Source organism: Procambarus clarkii, chromosome 29, assembly GCF_040958095.1.
Source record: "Procambarus clarkii isolate CNS0578487 chromosome 29, FALCON_Pclarkii_2.0, whole genome shotgun sequence".
Lineage (NCBI taxonomy): Eukaryota > Metazoa > Arthropoda > Malacostraca > Decapoda > Cambaridae > Procambarus > Procambarus clarkii.
In genome coordinates this window covers 17,685,597-17,713,156 of record NC_091178.1, presented here as the reverse complement: position 1 = coordinate 17,713,156, position 27,560 = coordinate 17,685,597, and the positions used below count along the sequence as shown (strand labels likewise).

General features: G+C 50.9%; 1 protein-coding gene across 1 annotated transcript in view; it reads right to left on the bottom strand.

Moving 5' to 3' along the window:
- Positions 1–27,127, bottom strand: part of LOC138369811 (unconventional myosin-Vb-like) — a 150,837-nt gene extending 123,710 nt beyond the window's left edge. Inside the window, exon 1 of the mRNA XM_069333554.1 lies at positions 26,483–27,127. Coding sequence (XP_069189655.1) covers positions 26,483–26,573 — 91 coding nt within the window. The 5' untranslated portion in view covers positions 26,574–27,127. The remainder of the gene's footprint in view (positions 1–26,482) is intronic.
- Positions 27,128–27,560: the final 433 nt, after the last annotated feature.

Sequence of the window (27,560 nt, the reverse complement as noted above, 5' to 3'; positions counted from 1 at the left end):
GCTATTCCCTCACTTACCTCTGGAATTTCTCCTTGTTCTAAGGTGAAGACCTCCTGGAATTTCTTATTCAATTCCTCACACACTTCCTTGTCATTTGTAGTGAATCCTTCCGCCCCTATCCTTAATCTCATAACCTGTTCCTTTACTGTTGTTTTTCTCCTAATGTGGCTATGCAACAATTTAGGCTGAGTCTTTGCCTTGCTTGCGATGTCATTTTCGTATTGTCTTTCTGCCTCTCTTCTCATCCTGACATATTCATTCCTGGCATTCTGGTATCTTTCTCTGCTCTCCAGTGTCCTGTTATTCCTATAGTTTCTCCATGCCCTTTTACTTTGCTGCTTAGCTAGCCTACATCTTTGATTAAACCATGGGTTTCTCATCTTCATTTCTCTGTTTTCCTTTTGGACTGGGACAAACTTGTTTGCTGCGTCCTTGCACTTCTGCGTGATGTAATCCATCATATCTTGGGCCGTCTTTCCCCTGAGCTCTGTTTCCCATGCTATATCTGTTAGGAATTTTCTTATCCCCTCATAGTTTCCCTTTCGGTATGCTAACCTTTTGGTTTCGGTATCCCTCCTCGAGTTCAATAACCCTTCTTCAATCAAGTACTCAAACACCAGTACACTGTGGTCGCTCATTCCTACTGGGTCCTCAAAACCGATTTCTCTTATGTCGGAGTCGTTCAGAGTGAAGACTAGGTCGAGTCTCGCTGGTTCGTCATTGCCTCTCATCCTTGTGGGTTCTCCGACATGCTGCGTTAAAAAGTTGCTTGTCACCACCTCCAATAGTTTGGCTCTCCACGTATCCTCGCCTCCATGCGGTTCCTTGAAGTGTGTGTGAAGGCGTCTGTGTGTGTGTGTGTGTGAAGGCGTCTATGTGTGTGTGTGTGTGTGTGAAGGCGTCTATGTGTGTGTGTGAAGGCGTCTATGTGTGTGTGTGAAGGCGTCTATGTGTGTGTGTGAAGGCGTCTATGTGTGTGTGTGAAGGCGTCTGTGTGTGTGTGTGTGTGTGTGTGTGAAGGCGTCTATGTGTTTGTGTGTGTGTGAAGGCGTCTACGTGTGTGTGTGAAGGCGTCTGTGTGTGTGTGTGAAGGCGTCTACGTGTGTGTGTGAAGGCGTCTATGTGTGTGTGTGAAGGCGTCTATGTGTTTGTGTGTGTGAAGGCGTCTATGTGTGTGTGTGTGTGTGAAGGCGTCTATGTGTGTGTGTGTGTGTGTGTGTGTGTGTGAAGGCGTCTATGTGTGTGTGTGAAGGCGTCTATGTGTGTGTGTGAAGGCGTCTATGTGTGTGTGTGAAGGCGTCTATGTGTGTGTGTGTGTGTGTGAAGGCGTCTATGTGTGTGTGTGTGTGAAGGCGTCTGTGTGTGTGAAGGCGTCTATGTGTGTGTGTGTGTGTGTGTGTGAAGGCGTCTATGTGTGTGTGTGTGAAGGCGTCTGTGTGTGTGTGTGTGAAGGCGTCTATGTGTGTGTGTGTGTGTGAAGGCGTCTATGTGTGTGTGTGTGTGAAGGCGTCTATGTGTGTGTGTGAAGGCGTCTATGTGTGTGTGTGAAGGCGTCTATGTGTGTGTGTGAAGGCGTCTATGTGTGTGTGTGTGTGAAGGCGTCTATGTGTGTGTGTGAAGGCGTCTATGTGTGTGTGTGAAGGCGTCTATGTGTGTGTGTGTGTGAAGGCGTCTATGTGTGTGTGTGAAGGCGTCTATGTGTGTGTGTGAAGGCGTCTATGTGTGTGTGTGTGTGTGAAGGCGTCTATGTGTGTGTGTGTGTGAAGGCGTCTATGTGTGTGTGTGAAGGCGTCTATGTGTGTGTGTGAAGGCGTCTATGTGTGTGTGTGAAGGCGTCTATGTGTGTGTGTGAAGGCGTCTATGTGTGTGTGTGAAGGCGTCTATGTGTGTGTGTGAAGGCGTCTATGTGTGTGTGTGAAGGCGTCTATGTGTGTGTGTGAAGGCGTCTATGTGTGTGTGTGTGTGTGTGAAGGCGTCTATGTGTGTGTGTGTGTGTGTGAAGGCGTCTATGTGTGTGTGTGAAGGCGTCTATGTGTGTGTGTGAAGGCGTCTATGTGTGTGTGTGAAGGCGTCTATGTGTGTGTGTGTGTGTGTGAAGGCGTCTATGTGTGTGTGTGAAGGCGTCTATGCGCGTGTGTGAAGGCGTCTATGCGTGTGTGTGAAGGCGTCTATGTGTGTGTGAAGGCGTCTATGTGTGTGTGAAGGCGTCTATGTGTGTGTGTGAAGGCGTCTATGTGTGTGTGTGAAGGCGTCTATATGTGTGTGAAGACGTCTATGTGTGTGTGAAGGCGTCTATATGTGTGTGTGAAGGCGTCTATGTGTGTGTGAAGGAGTCTATGTGTGTGTGAAGGCGTCTATGTGTGTGTGAAGGCGTCTATGTGTGTGTGAAGGCGTCTATGTGTGTATGAAGGCGTCTATGTGTGTGTGAAGGCGTCTATGTGTGTGTGTGAAGGCGTCTATGTGTGTGTGTGAAGGCGTCTATGTGTGTGTGTGAAGGCGTCTATGTGTGTGTGTGAAGGCGTCTATGTGTGTGTGTGAAGGCGTCTATGTGTGTGTGTGAAGGCGTCTATGTGTGTGTGTGAAGGCGTCTATGTGTGTGTGTGTGAAGGCGTCTATGTGTGTGTGTGAAGGCGTCTATGTGTGTGTGTGTGTGAAGGCGTCTATGTGTGTGTGTGAAGGCATCTATGTGTGTGTGTGAAGGCGTCTATGTGTGTGTGAAGGCGTCTATGTGTGTGTGAAGGCGTCTATGTGTGTGTGAAGGCGTCTATGTGTGTGTGAAGGCGTCTATGTGTGTGTAAAGGCGTCTATGTGTGTGTGAAGGCGTCTATGTGTGTGTGTGAAGGCGTCTATGTGTGTGTGTGAAGGCGTCTATGTGTGTGTGAAGGCGTCTATGTGTGTGTGAAGGCGTCTATGTGTGTGTGTGAAGGCGTCTATGTGTGTGTGTGAAGGCGTCTATGTGTGTGTGAAGGCGTCTGTGTGTGTGAAGGCGTCTGTGTGTGTGTGTGAAGGCGTCTGTGTGTGTGTGTGTGTGTGAAGGCGTCTATGTGTGTGTGTGAAGGCGTCTATGTGTGTGTGTGAAGGCGTCTATGTGTGTGTGTGAAGGCGTCTATGTGTGTGTGTGAAGGCGTCTATGTGTGTGTGTGAAGGCGTCTATGTGTGTGTGAAGGCGTCTATGTGTGTGTGAAGGCGTCTATGTGTGTGTGTGAAGGCGTCTATGTGTGTGTGTGAAGGCGTCTATGTGTGTGTGAAGGCGTCTATGTGTGTGTGTGAAGGCGTCTGTGTGTGTGTGTGAAGGCGTCTGTGTGTGTGTGTGTGTGTGTGAAGGCGTCTATGTGTGTGTGAAGGCGTCTATGTATGTGTGTGAAGGCGTCTATGTGTGTGTGAAGGCGTCTATGTGTGTGTGTGAAGGCGTCTATGTGTGTGTGTGTGTGAAGGCGTCTATGTGTGTGTGTGTGTGAAGGCGTCTATGTGTGTGTGTGTGTGAAGGCGTCTATGTGTGTGTGTGAAGGCGTCTATGTGTGTGTGTGAAGGCGTCTATGTGTGTGTGTGTGTGTGTGTGTGTGAAGGCGTCTATGTGTGTGTGTGTGAAGGCGTCTATGTGTGTGTGTGAAGGCGTCTGTGTGTGTGTGTGAAGGCGTCTATGTGTGTGTGTGTGTGTGAAGGCGTCTATGTGTGTGTGTGAAGGCGTCTATGTGTGTGTGTGAAGGCGTCTATGTGTGTGTGTGAAGGCGTCTATGTGTGTGTGTGAAGGCGTCTATGTGTGTGTGTGTGAAGGCGTCTATGTGTGTGTGTGAAGGCGTCTATGTGTGTGTGTGAAGGCGTCTATGTGTGTGTGTGAAGGCGTCTATGTGTGTGTGTGAAGGCGTCTATGTGTGTGTGTGAAGGCGTCTATGCGCGTGTGTGAAGGCGTCTATGCGTGTGTGTGAAGGCGTCTATGTGTGTGTGTGAAGGCGTCTATGTGTGTGTGTGAAGGCGTCTATGTGTGTGTGAAGGCGTCTATGTGTGTGTGAAGGCGTCTATGTGTGTGTGAAGGCGTCTATGTGTGTGTGAAGGCGTCTATGTGTGTGTGAAGGCGTCTATGTGTGTGTGTGAAGGCGTCTATGTGTGTGTGTGTGAAGGCGTCTATGTGTGTGTGTGAAGGCGTCTATGTGTGTGTGTGAAGGCGTCTATGTGTGTGTGTGAAGGCGTCTATGTGTGTGTGAAGGCGTCTATGTGTGTGTGTGTGAAGGCGTCTATGTGTGTGTGTGAAGGCGTCTATGTGTGTGTGAAGGCGTCTATGTGTGTGTGTGAAGGCGTCTATGTGTGTGTGTGAAGGCGTCTATGTGTGTGTGTGAAGGCGTCTATGTGTGTGTGAAGGCGTCTATGTGTGTGTGAAGGCGTCTATGTGTGTGTAAAGGCGTCTATGTGTGTGTGAAGGCGTCTATGTGTGTGTGTGAAGGCGTCTATGTGTGTGTGTGAAGGCGTCTATGTGTGTGTGAAGGCGTCTATGTGTGTGTGAAGGCGTCTATGTGTGTGTGTGAAGGCGTCTATGTGTGTGTGTGAAGGCGTCTATGTGTGTGTGAAGGCGTCTGTGTGTGTGAAGGCGTCTGTGTGTGTGTGTGAAGGCGTCTGTGTGTGTGTGTGTGTGTGAAGGCGTCTATGTGTGTGTGTGAAGGCGTCTATGTGTGTGTGTGAAGGCGTCTATGTGTGTGTGTGAAGGCGTCTATGTGTGTGTGTGAAGGCGTCTATGTGTGTGTGAAGGCGTCTTTGTGTGTGTGAAGGCGTCTATGTGTGTGTGTGAAGGCGTCTATGTGTGTGTGTGAAGGCGTCTATGTGTGTGTGTGAAGGCGTCTATGTGTGTGTGTGAAGGCGTCTGTGTGTGTGTGTGAAGGCGTCTGTGTGTGTGTGTGTGTGTGTGAAGGCGTCTATGTGTGTGTGAAGGCGTCTATGTATGTGTGTGAAGGCGTCTATGTGTGTGTGAAGGCGTCTATGTGTGTGTGAAGGCGTCTATGTGTGTGTGTGAAGGCGTCTATGTGTGTGTGTGAAGGCGTCTATGTGTGTGTGTGAAGGCGTCTATGTGTGTGTGTGAAGGCGTCTATGTGTGTGTGTGAAGGCGTCTATGTGTGTGTGAAGGCGTCTATGTGTATGTGAAGGCGTCTATGTGTGTGTGAAGGCGTCTATGTGTGTGTGAAGGCGTCTATGTGTGTGTGAAGGCGTCTATGTGTGTGTGTGAAGGCGTCTATGTGTGTGTGTGAAGGCGTCTATGTGTGTGTGTGAAGGCGTCTATGTGTGTGTGTGAAGGCGTCTATGTGTGTGTGTGAAGGCGTCTATGTGTGTGTGTGAAGGCGTCTATGTGTGTGTGTGAAGGCGTCTATGTGTGTGTGTGAAGGCGTCTATGTGTGTGTGTGAAGGCGTCTATGTGTGTGTGTGAAGGCGTCTATGTGTGTGTGAAGGCGTCTATGTGTGTGTGAAGGCGTCTATGTGTGTGTGATGGCGTCTATGTGTGTGTGAAGGCGTCTATGTGTGTGTGAAGGCGTCTATGTGTGTGTGAAGGCGTCTATGTGTGTGTGAAGGCGTCTATGTGTGTGTGAAGGCGTCTATGTGTGTGTGAAGGCGTCTATGTGTGTGTGAAGGCGTCTATGTGTGTGTGAAGGCGTCTATGTGTGTGTGTGAAGGCGTCTATGTGTGTGTGAAGGCGTCTATGTGTGTGTGAAGGCGTCTATGTGTGTGTGAAGGCGTCTATGTGTGTGTGAAGGCGTCTATGTGTGTGTGAAGGCGTCTATGTGTGTGTGAAGGCGTCTATGTGTGTGTGTGAAGGCGTCTATGTGTGTACTCACCTAATTGTGCTTGCGGGGGTTGAGCTCTGGCTCTTTGGTCCCGCCTCTCAACCGTCAATCAACTGGTGTACAGATTCCTGAGCCTATTGGGCTCTATCATATCTACATTTGAAACTGTGAATGGAGTCAGCCTCCACCACATCACTTCCTAATGCATTCCATTTGCTAACTACTCTGACACTGAAAAAGTTCTTTCTAACGTCTCTGTGGCTCATTTGGGTACTCAGCTTCCACCTGTGTCCCCTTGTTCGCGTCCCACCAGTGTTGAAAAGTTCATCCTTGTTTACCCGGTCGATTCCCCTGAGGATTTTGTAGGTTGTGATCTTGTCCCCCCTTACTCTTCTGTCTTCCAGTGTCGTGAGGTGCATTTCCCGTAGCCTTTCCTCATAACTCATGCCTCTTAGTTCTGGGACTAGTCTAGTAGCATACCTTTGGACTTTTTCCAGCTTCGTCTTGTGCTTGACAAGGTACGGGCTCCATGCTGGGGCCGCATACTCCAGGATTGGTCTTACATATGTGGTGTACAAGATTCTGAATGATTCCTTACACAGGTTCCTGAACGCCGTTCTGATGTTAGCCAGCCTCGCATATGCCGCAGACGTTATTCTCTTTATGTGGGCTTCAGGAGACAGGTTTGGTGTGATATCAACTCCTAGATCTTTCTCTCTGTCTGTTTCATTAAGTACTTCATCTCCTATTCTGTATCCTGTGCCTGGCCTCCTGTTTCCACTGCCTAGTTTCATTACTTTGCATTTACTCGGGTTGAACTTCAACAGCCATTTGTTGGACCATTCACTCAGTCTATCCAGGTCATCTTGTAGCCTCCTACTATCATCCTCTGTTTCAATCCTCCTCATAATTTTTGCATCGTCGGCAAACATTGAGAGGAACGAATCTATACCCTCTGGGAGATCATTTACATATACCAGAAACAGTATAGGTCCAAGGACTGACCCCTGCGGGACTCCACTTGTGACGTCTCGCCAATCTGAGACCTCACCCCTCACACAGACTCGTTGTCTCCTGTTGCTTAGGTATTCCTCTATCCACCGGAGTACCTTCCCTCTCACTCCAGCCTGCATCTCCAACTTTCGCACTAGCCTCTTGTGTGGCACTGTATCAAAGGCTTTCTGACAATCCAAAAATATGCAGTCTGCCCACCCTTCTCTTTCTTGCCTTATTTTTGTTGCCTGGTCGTAGAATTCAAGTAACCCTGTGAGGCAGGACCTGCCATCCCTGAACCCATGTTGATGCTGTGTTACAAAGTTCCTTCGCTCCAGATGCTCCACTAGTTTTTTTCGCACAATCTTCTCCATCAGCTTGCATGGTATGCAGGTTAGGGACACTGGCCTGTAGTTCAGTGCCTCCTGTCTATCCCCTTTCTTGTATATTGGGACTACGTTAGCTGCTTTCCAAATATCTGGCAGTTCCCCTGTTGCCAGTGATTGGAAAGCAGCTAACGTAGTCCCGATATACAAGAAAGGGGATAGACAGGAGGCACTGAACTACAGGCCAGTGTCCCTAACCTGCACTGAAGGGGCCAGTGTCCCTAACCTACAGTGTGTGTGAAGGCGTCTATGTGTGTGAGTGAAGGCGTCTATGTGTGTGTGAAGGCGTCTATGTGTGTGTGAAGGCGTCTATGTGTGTGTGTGTGAAGGCGTCTATGTGTGTGTGAAGGCGTCTATGTGTGTGTGTGAAGGCGTCTATGTGTGTGTGAAGGCGTCAAAGTGAAGAAAAATAAGAATATAAACATGGCGGGAAAAGTCGAGAGAAGCGCCAGGTTGGGTACTGTTGTAATAATAAAGAATTTGACGATATAATTACCACAGGGAAGAGAAATGGTGTATGCGTATAAGGGAGTACGAGGCGGAGTGCCACGACGCCTCTCTCTCTCTCTCCTTCATCAAACAGTGCGCTTTTGATGACATTTTTGCGTCTTGTCAAAATGTTAAATGGCTTTAACATTTTACATTAAATGGGTTTACACTTTACCAGACGTCTGCCACTTTGCCAGACGTCTGGCAGGTGAAGCAGGATGAAGAGAAGTGCCACACATGGGGTCACAGGTTGCCAAGAGGGAAAGTGAGGTAACTATCAGGGGAAAGCGCCAAACCATTACGACTATATAGCACTTGCAATGGATTAGGATTTGGGATGGGACGGGAGGAAAGGAATAGTGCCCAATCACTTGGTCGGTCGGGGATTGAACGCCGACCTACATGGAGCTAGACCGTTGCTTATAGATGTAAAAATAAATATATAAATGTCATTCAATTTTAAAACAAAATTTATGCTCGCATAGGAGTAAATGGCCCCCTGGGAGATACACAACTGTTGAGCACTGAAACCTGGGAAAGGTCAGTCAGTCGCCTGCTGGAACCTTGACAACTAACAGTCTTCCTGTCCCCGAAAATGGAGAGCTATTAGGCACACTGGCGAAGTCAGTGTGCCTAATAGTATATTAAATAAATAAATTTAAATATAATAATATAAATACAACAAACAATTATGTAAATATATCATAATAAAGCAAATTGGTCTCCAACATCGGGTGGTATTGGAGACCAATTTGTATACCTCTGTAGTGATTATTTTATCCTTGTACTGTGGCGTGTCCCCCTGCCACACTGTGGGCTGGTGCGTGTCCCCCTGCGACACTGTGGGCTGGTGCGTGTCCCCCCTGCCACACTGTGGGCTGGTGCGTGTCCCCCCTGCCACACTGTGGGCTGGTGCGTGTCCCCCTGCCACACTGTGGGCTGGTGCGTGTCCCCCTGCCACACTGTGGGCTGGTGCGTGTCCCCCTGCCACACTGTGGGCTGGTGAGTGTCCCCCTGCCACACTGTGGGCTGGTGCGTGTCCCCTTGCCACACTGTGGGCTAGTGCGTGTCCCCCCTGCCACACTGTGGTCTGGTGCGTGTCCCCCTGCCACACTGTGGGCTGGTGCGTGTCCCCCTGCCACACTGTGGTCTGGTGCGTGTCCCCCTGCCACACTGTGGTCTGGTGCGTGTCCCCCTGCCACACTGTGGTCTGGTGCGTGTCCCCCTGCCACACTGTGGTCTGGTGCGTGTCCCCCTGCCACACTGTGGGCTGGTGAATGTCCCCCTGCCACACTGTGGGCTGGTGCGTGTCCCCTTGCCACACTGTGGGCTGGTGCGTGTCCCCCCTGCCACACTGTGGTCTGGTGCGTGTCCCCCTGCCACACTGTGGGCTGGTGCGTGTCCCCCTGCCACACTGTGGGCTGGTGCGTGTCCCCCTGCCACACTGTGGTCTGGTGCGTGTCCCCCTGCCACACTGTGGTCTGGTGCGTGTCCCCCTGCCACACTGTGGTCTGGTGCGTGTCCCCCTGCCACACTGTGGTCTGGTGCGTGTCCCCCTGCCACACTGTGGTCTGGTGCGTGTCCCCCTGCCACACTGTGGTCTGGTGCGTGTCCCCCTGCCACACTGTGGGCTGGTGCGTGTCCCCCTGCCACACTGGGGGCTGGTGCGTGTCCCCCTGCCACACTGGGGGCTGGTGCGTGTCCCCCTGCCACACTGGGGGCTGGTGCGTGTCCCCCTGCCACACTGTGGGCTGGTGAGTGTCCCCCTGCCACACTGTGGGCTGGTGCGTGTCCCTCTGCCACACTGTGGGCTGGTGCGTGTCCCTCTGCCACACTGTGGGCTGGTGCGTGTCCCCCTGCCACACTGTGGGCTGGTGCGTGTCCCCCTGCCACACTGTGGACTGGTGCGTGTCCCTCTGCCACACTGTGGGCTGGTGCGTGTCCCCCTGCCACACTGTGGGCTGGTGAGTGTCCCCCTGTCACACTGTGGGCTGGTGCGTGTCCCCCTGCCACACTGTGGGCTGGTGCGTGTCCCCCTGCCACACTGTGGGCTGGTGCGTGTCCCCCTGCCACACTGTGGGCTGGTGCGTGTCCCTCTGCCACACTGTGGGCTGGTGCGTGTCCCCCTGCCACACTGTGGGCTGGTGAGTGTCCCCCTGCCACACTGTGGTCTGGTGCGTTTCTCTCTGCCACACTGTGGGCTGGTGCGTGTCCCCCTGCCACACTGTGGGCTGGTGCGTGTCCCCCTGCCACACTGTGGGCTGGTGCGTGTCCCCCTGCCACACTGTGGGCTGGTGCGTGTCCCCCTGCCACACTGTGGGCTGGTGCGTGTCCCCCTGCCACACTGTACTCACCTAGTTGTACTCACCTAGTTGTGTTTGCGGGGGTTGAGCTCTGCCTCTTTGGTCCCGCCTCTCAACCGTCAATCAACAGGTGTACAGATTCCTGAGCCTATCGGGCTCTGTCATATCTACACTTGAAACTGTGTATGGAGTCAGCCTCCACCACATCACCCCCTAATGCATTCCATTTGTCAACCACTCTGACACTAAAAAAGTTCTTTCTAATATCTCTGTGGCTCATTTGGGCACTCAGTTTCCACCTGTGTTCCCTTGTACGTGTTCCCCTTGTGTTAAATAGACTGTCTTTATCTACCCTATCAATCCCCTTCAGAATCTTGAATGTGGTGATCATGTCCCCCCTAACTCTTCTGTCTTCCAGCGAAGTGAGGTTTAATTCCCGTAGTCTCTCCTCGTAGCTCATACCTCTCAGCTCGGGTACTAGTCTGGTGGCAAACCTTTGAACCTTTTCCAGTTTAGTCTTATCCTTGACTAGATATGGACTCCATGCTGGGGCTGCATAGTCCAGGATTGGCCTGACATATGTGGTATACAAAGTTCTGAATGATTCTTTACACAAGTTTCTGAATGCCGTTCGTATGTTGGCCAGCCTGGCATATGCCGCTGATGTTATCCGCTTGATATGTGCTGCAGGAGACAGGTCTGGCGTGATATCAACCCCCAAGTCTTTTTCCTTCTCTGACTCCTGAAGAATTTCCGTGTCCCCCTGCCCCCTTTGGTGCGTGTCCCCCTGCCACACTGTGGGCTGGTGCGTGTCCCCCTGCCACACTGTGGGCTGGTGCGTGTCCCTCTGCCACACTGTGGGCTGGTGCGTGTCCCCCTGCCACACTGTGGGCTGGTGCGTGTCCCTCTGCCACACTGTGGGCTGGTGCGTGTCCCCCTGCCACACTGTGGGCTGGTGCGTGTCCCTCTGCCACACTGTGGGCTGGTGCGTGTCCCCCTGCCACACTGTGGGCTGGTGCGTGTCCCTCTGCCACACTGTGGGCTGGTGCGTGTCCCCCTGCCACACTGTGGGCTGGTGCGTGTCCCCCTGCCACACTGTGGTCTGGTGCGTGTCCCCCTGCCACACTGTGGGCTGGTGCGTGTCCCCCTGCCACACTGTGGGCTGGTGCGTGTCCCCCTGCCACACTGTGGGCTGGTGCGTGTCCCCCTGCCACACTGTGGGCTGGTGCGTGTCCCCCTGCCACACTGTGGGCTGGTGCGTGTCCCCCTGCCACACTGTGGGCTGGTGCGTGTCCCCCTGCCACACTGTGGTCTGGTGCGTGTCCCCCTGCCACACTGTGGGCTGGTGCGTGTCCCCCTGCCACACTGTGGGCTGGTGCGTGTCCCCCTGCCACACTGTGGTCTGGTGCGTGTCCCCCTGCCACACTGTGGGCTGGTGCGTGTCCCCCTGCCACACTGTGGGCTGGTGAGTGTCCCCCTGCCACACTGTGGGCTGGTGCGTGTCCCCCTGCCACACTGTGGGCTGGTGCGTGTCCCCCTGCCACACTGTGGGCTGGTGCGTGTCCCCCTGCCACACTGTGGGCTGGTGCGTGTCCCCCTGCCACACTGTGGGCTGGTGCGTGTCCCCCTGCCACACTGTGGGCTGGTGCGTGTCCCCCTGCCACACTGTGGTCTGGTGCGTGTCCCCCTGCCACACTGTGGGCTGGTGCGTGTCCCCCTGCCACACTGTGGGCTGGTGCGTGTCCCCCTGCCACACTGTGGTCTGGTGCGTGTCCCCCTGCCACACTGTGGGCTGGTGCGTGTCCCCCTGCCACACTGTGGGCTGGTGCGTGTCCCTCTGCCACACTGTGGTCTGGTGCGTGTCCCCCTGCCACACTGTGGTCTGGTGCGTGTCCCCCTGCCACACTGTGGTCTGGTGCGTGTCCCCCTGCCACACTGTGGGCTGGTGCGTGTCCCCCTGCCACACTGTGGGCTGGTGCGTGTCCCCCTGCCACACTGTGGGCTGGTGCGTGTCCCCCCTGCCACACTGTGGGCTGGTGCGTGTCCCCCTGCCACACTGTGGGCTGGTGCGTGTCCCCCTGCCACACTGTGTGGCTGGTGCGTGTCCCCCTGCCACACTGTGGGCTGGTGCGTGTCCCCCTGCCACACTGTGGGCTGGACAAGTGGTGTACGCGACCACTAACAGACCGCGGAATATTAAATATTACATGTTGATGGTTAACACTTAATGTGAATACACAGCGGCCAGTAAATAACTTACACTTACATTCACCCAAGGCGGGGGCTGCTGGGGTCTAGAGTGGGGAGGAGGGGGTCAGGTGGGGATGGTCATCACCCAGGACGGGGGCTGCTGGGGTCTAGAGTGGGGAGGAGGGGGTCAGGTGGGGATGGTCATCACCCAGGACGGGGGCTGCTGGGGTCTAGAGTGGGGAGGAGGGGGTCAGGTGGGGATGGTCATCACCCAGGACGGGGGCTGCTGGGGTCTAGAGTGGGGAGGAGGGGGTCAGGTGGGGATGGTCATCACCCAGGACGGGGGCTGCTGGGGTCTAGAGTGGGGAGGAGGGGGTCAGGTGGGGATGGTCATCACCCAGGACGGGGGCTGCTGGGGTCTAGAGTGGGGAGGAGGGGGTCAGGTGGGGATGGTCATCACCCAGGACGGGGGCTGCTGGGGTCTAGAGTGGGGAGGAGGGGGTCAGGTGGGGATGGTCATCACCCAGGACGGGGGCTGCTGGGGTCTAGAGTGGGGAGGAGGGGGTCAGGTGGGGATGGTCATCACCCAGGACGGGGGCTGCTGGGGTCTAGAGTGGGGAGGAGGGGGTCAGGTGGGGATGGTCATCACCCAGGACGGGGGCTGCTGGGGTCTAGAGTGGGGAGGAGGGGGTCAGGTGGGGATGGTCATCACCCAGGACGGGGGCTGCTGGGGTCTAGAGTGGGAAGAAGGGGGTCAGGTGGGGATGGTCATCACCCAGGACGGGGGCTGCTGGGGTCTAGAGTGGGGAGGAGGGGGTCAGGTGGGGATGGTCATCACCCAGGACGGGGGCTGCTGGGGTCTAGAGTGGGAAGGAGGGGGTCAGGTGGGGATGGTCATCACCCAGGACGGGGGCTGCTGGGGTCTAGAGTGGGAAGGAGGGGGTCAGGTGGGGATGGTCATCACCCAGGACGGGGGCTGCTGGGGTCTAGAGTGGGAAGGAGGGGGTCAGGTGGGGATGGTCATCACCCAGGACGGGGGCTGCTGGGGTCTAGAGTGGGAAGGAGGGGGTCAGGTGGGGATGGTCATCACCCAGGACGGGGGCTGCTGGGGTCTAGAGTGGGAAGGAGGGGGTCAGGTGGGGATGGTCATCACCCAGGACGGGGGCTGCTGGGGTCTAGAGTGGGAAGGAGGGGGTCAGGTGGGGATGGTCATCACCCAGGACGGGGGCTGCTGGGGTCTAGAGTGGGAAGGAGGGAGTCAGGTGGGGATGGTCATCACCCAGGACGGGGGCTGCTGGGGTCTAGAGTGGGAAGGAGGGGGTCAGGTGGGGATGGTCATCACCCAGGACGGGGGCTACTGGGAACGAGTCTGGAGATAATTGTGTTGCAACTCCTAGAGAACTGGGCCGGGTAGCAGGGGCAACAATTAGAGACCAGAACGTGTCATTAGTTTCAGAAATGAATATGAAGGGACTTCATTACCCACCCTGGAATCTCCCTTCAAGGGTCGCATTTTTTACCCATTTCTCAAATTGATTTCACGCAACCCATAATCCCACGAGCAATATGCACCTGTATATCTGGCTTTGATCAGGCTTAAAGCACACAGACCCATCCGCAACAACGTGTTTTAATTAGAGAAGACATCTTGCCCAGCCGGAATAAAGCCGGCTGACGGGCCGTGTGGACTTTACTCCCCGTAAGGCACCAGTGTTTCTAGCGTTGATATACGATAACTGCTGTACATGCTTATGTTAACCCTTGGTCTTAGTAATTACCATACTGTTAAAGAGGCCATTTAGAAGACTATATCAGGAAATTCGCTACAGTTTTTTGTAAGTAATGAGAAAACCTGATAATGTGTTTTGTGAGTAGTGTATTTACTGTACAGGAAGTCCACACGCCTGGAGATGCCAGCATGCACGCACACACACCTGGCGATGCCAGCATGCACGCACACACACCTGGCGATGCCAACATGCACGCACACACACCTGGCGATGCCAGCATGCACGCACACACACCTGGCGATGCCAGCATGCACGCACACGCCTGGCGATGCCAGCATGCACGCACACACGAGTAGGGGTGCTGTTCAAGCCGGGTCTAAGCCTCTGGTGCACACAGGCAAGACGACTTTGGTTATCTGTCGTCCACCAGAATCGACTTAACTCTCCTCCATGTGCTGGAGTATCGTCACGCCCCTGCGGGCCGGCGTTGCATCCCTCCACCCACACCGGCGCACATCAGGGGAGCCCACGACCCCCGGCTGCTCCCTACGCCCATCTCGGAGGGTGCAAGGGGCGAGGCAGATTTCACAGCCCATCATAATGTTGACTCTAGCACCTCTACCCGGGCCGCTCAAAGACGACCACTCAACACGTACCCAGGCGCCCGAACTGTGTGAGACGACCACTCAAATTCGTACCCAGGTCTACACTGTCTGGGACGACAACCCACACGCGAACCCAAATGCACGTGTAGGACACCGGGACCTGGCTTGGTGCAGGCCAGACATGTGCACCTGGACCTGGCTTGGTGCGCGACTGTACCGGTGCACAAACCAATGACGTAATAACAGACACGCCGAAAGGATGAAAATGAAGGTGAATAACAAGGTCAACAGTAGAGAAACGGGAGATGATGCTATGACGCGGACATGCACACAGAGAGATGTACCCCACTTCTTGGTGTATACACCAAGAGTTTACTTTAGTTCTGACGTATGTTCAGGACTAAAGTATACTTGCAGGTTTGTTATTAAGCTGTTGTGGTGGCTCTAATCTACAGAGGCTCCAGAGGTTGACACCAGACTTGATACCAGGACGATATAGGAAATGTAGAGTGACATGGGAAAGGTGAGAAAGACGAAGACAAACTGAGGCTGCCAGAGTCCGGTCATCATCGTCTTTGAGAGAAACAATGAAGGAGAGGCGTCGGGTCCTCACACACTACTAATTACGCGGGAGTATTGAGAGCACCGATCCTGCCCCACCAGAGCCATCACCCCTCAACATGATACCCTGCCTTGCTACTCACACTTTATCTCAAATAAGAGTGCAATCAACGCCTAGAATGCAACCACCATGAATCAGGACACCACAAATTTCACCCAACGAGGAGGCTAACGGGCAGCTAAACGCGAACTTTAAGACCACGATAAGTGGTGGGTGTGGGCGGGCAGGCGGGCCTCAGCATCGTGACCAAAGGGACACACATGTTTGGAAAACCACCTTCCACACGTGTCCTTGTTGCCCGCGCCTTCTCCCGCCAAGGGGTCTCCAGCAAGTTTTGTCCTTTCATTCCCCGGTAACCGTGATGAGCCCCGAGGCAGTCTGGTGGACCACTCTGGTACCTTGCCTGCCTCTACCTTTCCCACCCTCACTCACAGTCCACTCTCACAAACCTTCCTCTTCACAACCTTCCCCGATCCTCTCTCTTATACCAGCTAGGGGTGCCTGACAGCTGAGTGGACAGCGCTTCAGATTCGTAGTCCTGAAGTTTCGGGTTCGATCCCCGGTGGAGGCCGAGACAAATGGGCAAAAATGTTTCTTTTACCCCTGATGCCCCCTGTTAGTTTTGTGATGCCCGCCTGTTACTTAGCAGTAAATATGTACCTGGGAGTTAGACAGCTGTTTCTTGGGGGGGGGGGGTAACAAAAGGGAAGCCTGGTCGAGGACCGGGCCGCGGGGACGCTATGCCCCGAAATCATCTCAAGATAACCCTCACCATCACACACATACCCCCCTCCCACCTCACAACTCTCCACCACCCACCCCCTGACAACCCTCCCCCTACTCACAATCCGTCTCCCTCACGTGCGTGCCCGCTGTCTCACCTTCACCAACACCCACACTCCTTCAACACTCTCTTCTACATCTTCACCGTAAGATCTGTCGCGAAGGAAAAGCAAGAGCTGCGTTTGAGGTCGAGGCTACGAAGGTCCTGCTCCAGGTGGCAGGAGGAGGCAGGCGAGGGAGACACGATTAGCTCTTCCAGATCACTGAAAACAACGTGGCCGTGCATGGTCCCTTGCTCAGCCAGGGTCTTCGGACATAAGGACTGCTTGGCCTCATATCCTTTAGGGACGGCTTGGCCTCATGTCCTTTAGGGACGGCTTGGCCTCATGTCCTTTAGGGACGGCTTGGTCTCATGTCCTTCAGAGAGTGCTGAGAGTACACAACGTCCCTGTGGAATTTGTGTATTTCCATCAGGCAAGGAAATGATTTCTCTGTATAAATCAAAGACATCAGACATGTAGCATAACTAATGTAAATACGTAGCCGAGCAAGCCCAGACACAAATGAATCAGCAGGAATAAACGGACCCGTCAGTCTTCCTCGCAGAGCGTGATAGGGAGCCGGTCGGCCGAGCGGACAGCACGCTGGACTTGTGATCCTGTGGTCCTGGGTTTGATCCCAGGCGCCGGCGAGAAACAATGGGCAGAGTTTCTTTCACCCTATGCTCCTGTTACCTAGCAGTAAAATAGGTACCTGGGTGTTAGTCAGCTGTCACGGGCTGCTTCCTGGGGGTGGAGGCCTGGTCGAGGACCGGGCCGCGGGGACACTAAAGCCCCGAAATCATCTCAAGATAACCTCAAGATGTGGAAGGAGTCTCCACCCCCACAGAGGAAGCCCGACGCTGACCACATCAAAGTCAGGAATATCCATCACCTGGCTGTCATCGTGGTATAACTGATCGCAAATCATTTGAAAGAAAGTTCATTAATATTGGAGAAGGAAAAAAAATTAAGCCATAAACCGTGTTAAACCCGAAACAACGCGGCGAGGAGTCATGAGTCCTCTACTTCAATTACCTTACACGTACGCAAGGGGCGTGTTGGGGGCGGGGAAAGTGGGCTCCCCGCTCCAGAAAATGATTAGGAAACCGATAACGAAGACAGCAAAGATAGATGGAGAGATGAGGGAGGGAGAGTGGTGCGGACGGTGGGAGGGACATTCAAACCTTAAACACCAGACAGCCACAGTCCGACACAGTCACCAAGAGCCGCACCATCATCAAGAGTCCATCAACGCACAACCATCGATGGATGGGGTGGCCGGGCATCACTGTCGTCGCCTACACTGTAATTTTTACCTGTTTCCCCGCCTTACTCCTAGTCCGGGGTCCCATTCCCCAGGACCATCCACACCCGTACTCTCTCAGTCAGGTAATGGAGAGACGGGCAGGTACGGTTAGGGGGGGGGGGGTTACAGTGAGGGGCAGGAGGTACAGTGAGGGAGGGGCAGGAGGTACAGTGAGGGGGGGGCAGGAGGTACAGTGAGGGAGGGGCAGGAGGTACAGTGAGGGAGGGGCAAGAAAGACCTGATCATTATACCACAAACATTCCTCTACTGTTGACTAGCCTTCCGGCGCTGGCCTAGCACACTTAGCCCTAACCCGAACCTCAGCTGCGGTGTCCCAACTGCGGTGCTCCAGCTGCGGTGTCCCAACTGCGGTGCTTCAGCTGCGGTGCTCCAGCTGCGGTGTCCCAACTGCGGTGCTCCAGCTGCGGTGCTCCAGCTGCGGTATCCCAGCTGCGGTGCTCCAGCTGCGGTGTCCCAACTGCGGTGCTCCAGCTGCGGTGCTCCAGCTGCGGTATCCCAGCTGCGGTGTCCCAGCTGCGGTACTCGAGCTGCGGTATCCCAGCTGCGGTGCTGGAGCTCCACCACTCCAGCACCGTAGCTTGAGGCCTCTATAGCATTTTTTTCAAATTGGCATAGTTCACCCATAATTAAAGTTCTCAATTATTGGCACACGGACAAGGGGTATGGAGGTCCTGGCTGACCGGATTCGAATCCTTCAGGACAGGTGAAGGGAGGGAGATGAGTGGTGCGGAGGGAGCTTTGTCGGACCTCATCCTTCAGGGGTTAAGAGTTTTCAGCTATATTATATAAATAAATAATATATATATTATATATATATTATATAATATATATATATAATAATATATAATATATATATAATAATATATAATATATATATATATATATATATATATATATATATATATATATATATACATATATACATATATATATATATATATATATATATATATATATATATATATATATATATATGTCGTACCTAGTAGCCAGAACTCACTTTTCAGCCTACTATGCAAGGCCCGATTTGCCTAATAAGCCAAGTTTTCATGAATTAATTGTTTTTCGACTACCTAACCTACCTAACCTAACCTAACCTAACTTTTTCGGCTACCTAACCTAACCTAACCTATAAAGATAGGTTAGGTTAGGTTAGGTAGGGTTGGTTAGGTTCGGTCATATATCTACGTTAATTTTAACTCCAATAAAATAAAATTTACCTCATACATAATGAAATGGGTAGCTTTATCATTTCATAAGAAAAAAATTAGAGAAAATATATTAATTCAGGAAAACTTGGCTTATTAGGCAAATCGGGCCTTGCATAGTAGGCTGAGAAGTGCGTTCTGGCTACTAGGTACGACATATATATATATATATATATATATATATATATATATATATATATATATATATATATATATATATATATATAACTGAAAACTCTTAACCCCTTAATCGACTGTGCCGCGACATGGTTAAAAGAATTGCAACCGGGAGTTCTACTGATCTCACACGGATCCTACAGTCTCTCCGAGACACAAACCAGGGTTTTACACAATTCCCCCCATGCATCCTGGCTCTGCCAATAAGCTGTTCTACCTCTTCGCCCTTCATTGTGTACTGAAGGCCAGTGTGGAAGTGCCTCACACCACTAGCTTGCCATCCTTCCAGGGAAGCATAGTGCCCCAGCCACGACGCCTCTGAGTGCCATTGGAACTGTATGTGTGTGGTTATCTCTCTGTGCCGGGCAGCAGGATGTGGCGAGGCTCGTCTTGATAATGTCGTTGATTTCTTCAGGGCTTACAATTTTGCCCTGTGATTTACAACATATCAGACCGTGGTGGCCGTATTTGTCGGACCGCACAATTCCGCAGATGCACCTGTGTTGGGTGAGGTCAGCCAGGCAAAGGGCCACTCCAGTACGAAGGGCATCGCGATGTGCATGGGTACGTGCGCAGGTGTGTGCATGGGTACGTGCGCAGGTGTGTGCATGGGTACGTGCGCAGGTGTGTGTGTGTAAACCGTTTTCACAAGCATTCAAGTGCCTACTTTTGCAATAAAAAGGAGAGAGAGAGAGAGAGAGAGAGAGAGAGAGAGAGAGAGAGAGAGAGAGAGAGAGAGAGAGAGAGAGAGAGAGAGAGAGAGAATCGTCCCTATGTGTAAGAGTTGGGTTAACAGTATCCATTACACGTGAGTAAAAGTACAATTTTGAAATTAATTAGTGTGGGCCTATAAAGAGTGGGAGGGGGAAGCCCCCAAGATGTAGTGATGCCGTAACAACATGCTTCAGGGTTCCGTTAGCTGACACATTGCGAGAGGAAGTGATGCCGCCTGGAGAAGCAGGCGGCTCGCTGGAACCCGCCGCTTCTCCGAATACTAATTCACTCTCTTCGCACCGCCCCGCCTATTGTCTTCATGCTAAAACAATTCACTGTAAACAATCGCAGCTATAATTACTAGAGTATAATGAACCCATGTTTAAGGAAGCCGGGTACTCCATTATGTGTACTTTTAAAGTTCCTTGGCTTCTGCAGAGATGCTGGGAGAGGCGAGGGAGAAGGAGGGTCCGCCAACATTAAGATCGTCTGATGTGGCTGTGTGGCTAACTACCACGCTGGGGAACTATACTTATTAATCAACTCTTGTTGAGTCATCAACCGCCAGGAACGAGGGAGAGAGAGAGAGAGAGAGAGTTGTGAGAAGTGTGTCGCTTTGAGTACCCTGTGACGGTGGAACCTCTTCATCTTTAAGGATGGCTTGGCGCAGTCTGTGGCATCGTCAGCACAAAGACACATAAAAATCATGTCCGATATTGAGGCGACTCAAAACAATATTCGTGAAACAAATCGCAATGAAAACAGCCTACAGTAACTACTGAAGAATGGAGACGGCCCAACTAGACCATCCGGACGCAGGGAGGTGGATGAAGGGCTTCCCTCTCTGATATATCCGAGGACCAGTTTATTAGGCAGCAGAGCCTCCGTGGGTCTGCGGGCAAGCAGGTGTGTGTTGTGGGTCTGGCCGGGAACACACACACACACACACACTGGCAGGTAGGCAGGCAAGCCGGGTACGCGGAGCCGGTTCCTTGCTTCCATCATTATGTAGCCAACACGTTGATGGTTCTAATATGCATAACTCAAAACCTGAAGCCTTAAGAAACTTCTGAAACATTCTGACTGAGAGATAGGTCGCTCTGGTTGCTAAAGTCTTCCATTAGGATATCTGCACGGCCATCTCTCCGGTTACTGGCTGCATAGCCCTCCGAGAGGATCATCATTATTCTTTTGATACCTGAGTAAGATTACAGAGTAGTAATGCACTATATATAATCCCAGTTGGCTACGCACTGACGTACAGGTCCCCAGTGGGTGTCTGAGGTGAGGGAGAGCGCGTGTGTGGAGGCGTCCAGGAGCGTCTGGCCACCAACCTCCTCCATGCCTGGTCCTCGGCCGCCTCACCCCAAGGCAGGGGAACAACACACTGTGTACACATCGTCCCTGGCTGGTGAGGGGGTGGGCACTCAGGCTGTGGAATATGCATATATCTACCCCGAGGAATGCCAGCCTGCAATGTGAATACAAGCGTTCGAGGAATGTATCTCACCGCCTTCCTATAACAACAACAAAAAGCAACAACTCTACGTGATTATGTTGAGGCAATAAAGGGTCATACCTAACACTGCACGTACACTCTTCAAGACCTGGACAATTAATTACATATTCTCACTACAGGCGGAATTCAACAATTTACTTCAGGGCATCGACCCCAGGAGGAGTACTACCGAAGATGAATGAATCTCATCGAAACATTTACAAAAACAAGACTCAGTCAGCACAGCTTATTAATAACAAATAATAATAATGGTGGTAGTTATTGCAGCAATATATGCTGTAAATATTAAAACGGCTAGAAAAAAATATCGTTCATAAATGGGGCCGTATACTAAAGTGTTGAGTGGTGGCGGCGCTCCCACACCTCGTGGTCTAAACCCACACCTCGTGGTCTACACCCACACCTCGTGGTCTACACCCACACCTCGTGGTCTACACCCACACCTCGTGGTCTACACCCACACCTCGTGGTTGGCGTAGGACCCTTATCCCCTACACCTTAATTATTGGTTTATTTTATCTTCGGAGGTAAGCTGTTCTGTTTTATACATTACTGTGAAGAGCGGCTCGTCACGTCTTCCTTTCTGTCTGTCTGTCTGTCTGTCTTTAAGGGTCATGCCTCAGTAATGAATGACATCAGCAAGTTTAGGCTTGGCACAGGCAGTGGTCGAGAGTGCCGTCTTGACGAGGTTCAAGGTTCAAGGTTATCGGGTCAATAATGTACATTGTGGCTTGCCTTCGTCTACACTAAGTTTGTCTTCGTGAAATATATATGTGAAAGAAATGCGTTTGGGGACGTGGGCTGTCATACCACTGTGAAGAGGAGCTCAGTTCACGTACCCAGACGTTACCATGTGATGGTGTCAACGATGACTCGTGATTTTATATAAATATATATTATAAATATATATTGCATGTATTATTTGTTGCTATTTTCTACAACTCTTGGTGTCTTGGCAAAACAATTTCTTCCCTCTTCAGAAGTGAAATATTACCTGCAAGTGTTCAGAGCTGAGAGCGGCGAGACACTTCTCCTGACACAGCTGTCTACCTTCGCAAATTTCCGAGTTCAACCTTATCAAAACCAGCCAACATCTTGTCGAGTCTAACAGGTTTTAGCTTGTAAAAAAAAAAACACGTTATATATGGACCTGGTACATTCCAAGTGCATTGTAACAGAAAAAATGTCTTCCACAACATCTGGGGATTTTATCAACTGAGCCTCTGCCTAACAGGTTTACAGCTGACTTCGTCTGACTCGCTCAGGAATGTCTTCTGACTGATGGAAAAAGTTCTAGATGTACTAGCAGTGCAGAAAGGATTAGAGGAAGAAAGATGGCACAAAATCCTGACAGCATGTGCAGAAGCCTCTGGCACTAATATCCCTCTCACTCTGGATGAACTCAATCGGGCTAAGAAAAACTCCAAAGATTTTGTCGTCGCCCCAAAATAACCTATACAATTATTAGAATCCTCGACCCAGAGGGAGACGCTGCATATCTGAGGTTAATTAATTTAGACTGAACTTCTCAAACTAGACCTATAGTTAGGTCTAGTTTGACCTAACTAGTCTAGTCTAGTTAGGTCTAGAATAGGGCAGACATCCCAAAATGTCGCCGATCCCAAAACCCAAAGATGCAGCTAATCCCAGGCCCATCTCTCCAAAGCTGTGCAGCCAAGACAGCTAACAGAATGGCACTTGTGTGGAAACTATGTAAACTGCACCAAGACATGTAAGTCTATAGAATAAGGGTTGACACGGTGGAATGTATTACGACTCTGTTAACCCACCTGAATAACAGACCAGGAATACTGATATTCCTGGACCTCATGATAGCCTTTGAACTAGCTAACGCTCCAGCTATTCTCTGCTGCCTCGTCGGCAAAAAGGTCACAGGCAACCTGCTCTCCTGGACCAAAAACTGTCTCAAACAGAGAAGCAAGAATTAAACTTCATGGCACAGTCTCTGAATACAAAAGACATGAAACGGTACACCGCAAGGAGGCATTCTCAGCCCCCTACCCTTCAACTGTTTAATGGAAAGAATAATGAGGCTGAAACTCCCACAACACTGCAGGCTGCTAAACTATGCGGACGACTTTGTTCTCATCATAAAATAAAAGGATGCGGCGCGCCTTACACCTAAATGCTTAGATTGCATCAGTAAAGAAGCAAAGCAGATTGGAATACAATTCAACTCCACCAAGACAATAGCCATGCCCATAAAAATAATGAAACCCAACAACCAATTCAAAGTACAGGGTCAACCAATTGAAAGTTAGTATCTAGGAATAATCTTATCAGTATCTAGGAATAATCCTGGACACACAAAATGAGCTCTGGTGCTGCTCATTGTATGGACAGCGAACAGTTATATTGGAGACTGGGAGGACCAGTATCATCAACCCAAACTGAGCTGTCTGCCACACAACAGGTATTCGCATATGTGATTGCACAAAACACTCAAAATGCAATCATACACACAGACTCAAAAACTGCACTTCAAATATTACGAAAAAAAAACAGTGGAAAGACAACGTGTAAATAATTATCACAATTTTGTATCTTGGAGCAGTAGCTAAAGGCAAAAAACTCAACATAACCCTAAACTGGATCCCATCCCATGTTGGAGTCCCGTTAAATGAGAAAGCCGATGAAACTGCTAAACTGGAACTCATCATTCAGTGATCCACAAAACAATCCAACTCAGCCTTAGAGTACATACAAAATACCATCACCAAAAAACTTGCACACCTCAACAAAGCCACCTCAGCAACAGAGAGTAGCAGAATGTTCGCTCTCTGCAATATGGTATCTTCAGGTCCACCAAGGTTTAATATTCCCAAAGGAATCTACAGGGAAATAGCAGTTCGGTTATAGAGATCGCGTCTAGGTTACAGATGCAACTGTGAAATTGGTGAACCCAGACATAGGGAATGCATCTTCTGCTAAACAATCACAGAAAAGCCACTACTTCAATATCTCCTGGAATGTCAAACAACCAACGACCTTAGAAGAGCTTTAAGAGTCCCTGAATCTTGCAGTAACTACCCTGCAGCCATCAACACTGCCACTCTTCTGGTCAAAAAAGGTGTCCAGCAGCTGGACACCGTCAAATACTGTCAAGCAGTATCCTTTCCCGCGATAGCAGCCACATAGTATGGACTGACGATATAAATGCGAGCTCAGCACACAGTACATCCTCTCACGACCAAAGATCACATTCCTCCCCCAATAAAATCTACCACTTACGGGCTGGTAAGATGTATATTCTACATGCATATATATTCATGCCCATGCCACCTCTTGGCTGGCTTAATCTCTATCAATCAATCAATCAATCAAATACTCTGGTTGTGCAATAATTGTGAATTGGAAAATTGGTATTTTATAATATTATACTACTTAGTAAACTTTCAATTTTCAGCCGAGTTTCGCCTCAGTATAGAAGCTGTGTTATGTTGGAGGTGAGGACTGAGGACTAGTTACTAGAACCGGTTAGGTTATTCAGAGGCAAGTGTGTGCTATGTTGTGTGTGTGTGTGTGTGTGTGTATTCACCTAGATGTACTCACCTAGTTGGGCTTGCGGGGGATGAGCTTTGGCTCTTTGGTCCCGCCTCTCAACTGTCAATCAACTGGTGTACAGATGCCTGAGTATACTGGGCTCTATCATATCTACATTTTAAACTGTGTATGAAGTCATCCTCCACCACATCACTGCCTAATACATTCCATTTACTAACTACTCCGACACTGAAAAACAAAATTTAATGTCTCTGTGGCTCATGTGGGTACTCAGTTTCCACCTGTGTTCCCTTGTTCGTGTTCCGCCCGTGCTAAAGAGTTTGTCTTTGTCCACCCTGTCAATTCCCCTGAGAATTTTGTAGGTAGTGATCATGTCTCCCCTTACTCTTCTGTCTTCCAGTGTCGTGAGGTGCATTTCATGCAGCCTGTCCTCGTAACTCATGCCTCTTAGTTCTGGAACTAGCCGAATGGAATACCTCTGAACTTTTTCAAGCTTCGTCTTGTCCTTGACAAGGTACGGGCTCCATGCTGGGGCCGCATACTCCAGGATTGGTCTTACATATGTGATATACAAGGTTCTCAATGATTCCTTGCACAGGTTCCTGAAGGCAGTTCTGATGTTAGCCAGCCTTGCATATGCCGCAGATGTTATTCTTTTTATGTGAGCTTCAGGAGATAAGTTAGGTATGATATCAACTTCTAGCTATTTCTCTCTGCACGTTTCATGAAGGACTTCATCTCCCATTCGGTATCCTGTGTCTGGCCTCCTGTTTCCACTGCCTAGTTTCATTACCTTACATTTACTCAGGTTGAATTTTATTAGCCATTTGTTGGACCATTCGTTCTGTTTGTCTAGGTCATCTTGTATGTGTAGGTAGCCTTATGTGTGTGTGTTGAGTGTGGTGTGTGTGTGTATGGTGTGTGGCGTGTGTGGTGAGTTGTGTGGTGTGTTGTATATGGTGTGTGTGTGTGTGTGTGGTGTGTGTGGTGTGTGTGTTTGTGTGTGTGTGGTGTGTTGCCTCGTCATTAGCCTGACCCAGTGCTCCATTAGGAATTAACGCAAGTCTTATCATTAAGACTTGCTCTCCTTCCTTTAAAAATATGTATAAAACACTTAATTTGCATAATTCTGGTAAATTTTCAAGTCTATCATATTCAATAATCACTAGTAAGCTAAAGCCTCCAGGAGACTTTAACAGTACAGTAGAAAGTTATCTTTAGGAGCAAGTTACATACCGACTTACTACGTACAAGAAATGACCCATTCACAATATTTAAAACAACAATTTCTCACTCAAGGTGTGACCCGCAATGTGTTTAATGGCTAAATCTTCCTGGACAGTGTAGGAATGTTTTACACAGTCAGAGCGTCATCACAAGAGCACTCTTCCCTGACAGAAAACGTCTCGCTCCCTCTCCGTGTGCTCTAATGGAACACTTCCGCTGCCGGAGGAAACATTGCCTCCAGGACCATGCAGAGTTGAAGAGGTCGGTGGTACTGCACGTGTGGTGGAGTGTCAAGTGCAGGGCGAGGCTCTCCTGGCCCAGGGTCGACCATGGTGTACAACATAAGTTTTTCCAGCACTGTGGGACCAAGAGTCACGGTAGCCTACCACAGGACTTGGACAGCTGATACAAATGGTAACCAACAGCGCGGCGGGAGTAAACGTGGAAATTTCTGGCCAGATATTCTCACGGTGTGATGCAAGAGGAAAGTCGTAATACGAGTCCCATAAAGAGTCAAGGTTGTGGTCAATTGCTCCACGTGGAGTGAGACAAACGTCACAGATACGTCATAGTCACTCACCGATACCGAGTACAAAATGTTACATTTATATGTTTTAAAGGAAATGGTAACCAAGTTAATATATAGATGTTGTTAAAGTATTTACAAAATCAAGAGGTAAGGGGCAAGAAAGCCAGAAGCTCGGCTACTGGGGTTACGGTAGTTTGAGGAGTTTGTAATAAGTGGTTGTCCATCATGTGGCGGGCGAGGCGCTCCGCCTCAATACAACCAACAACCCCTCTAATTATCCCCACCAGAAATGCATTTGTCAAGTTATCACACATGCAAAACATTCGTATATGCTGGGCACACATCTCACCTTGAAGTTTCTTCTCCGTTTCCCAGAATTTTTGAAGCTCTGTAAAGTATTTATCGAGGATGAAGACTTTTGAGAGCCCTAGAGTTGCCATCCTAACGGGCGGTGTCGGGTGGGCTGCTCCGGCGGAGCGGGTGGCAGCCACCTTGGATCATAGGGCAGCTCGGGATAGGGTTCCTCGCACATGGGTTGAGAGTGAGGCTTGGGTCCGTGGTGCGCCCAGGCCGCCGAGCTGGCCAGACCGGGCTCCAGTAGCTATTTGTCAGTGAGCTGGTTATGCCCACCACTACCGACTGGCCGCTGGCCCACTCATCTTGCCAAGACACACTCAGCGCACGCAACGCTGCCCGCCACTCCTCGCAAGTCTGGTCCACCCGGCACCAAGTGACACACTCCACTCAACTTTGAACACTGTTGACACGAACGCACAACTCCACCTTTGGGTACACACCACCAGTTATATATGACACGAAATGAGCATTATCAGGCAAAATCTTTCCTCAACCATGATTTCCTTCCGACACCACTACATCTCTGCACGTAATGAGCGTGAGACACTACGTCGGTCTACAGTACGGGCCGGACACTAGGAATTTCCTGAATCATCGCGAGGATGGACGACTCGGCGTCTCTCCATCTTGCTCACTGTTTACCTCAGCACTGCGCCAGGTGAGCACTAGCCTCCCCGCCGCCACACCTGAGCACAGATGGCAGCACCGTGGCGGTCACGTGCTCTCCCAGGCGCCCGCTCATTGGCTCACCCTAACAGCATCCACTCTTTGGGAAATTTCGATAAACGCGTGCACTGGTGCGCTCCTTTCCAATCGAATTATCTTGTGTGTTAAGCTTTTATCGCGTGGTTCTGCACGCGGCGTAGCGCTAAAAAGCTATCGTGTTGTTTGTCAGGCTTTAGTCTGAGTCTCATAAAAAGATGTTTGGCAACCTGGGAGGAGGTCCCCCTCCCGTAGAGATGAGGGTGGGAGGAATGGGCGCCGCATACAGAATAACACCACCACGCTACCATCCCCCAACGGGCATATGACCACCCTCGTGTCCCACTCCCTACATTCTTGGCTTCCTG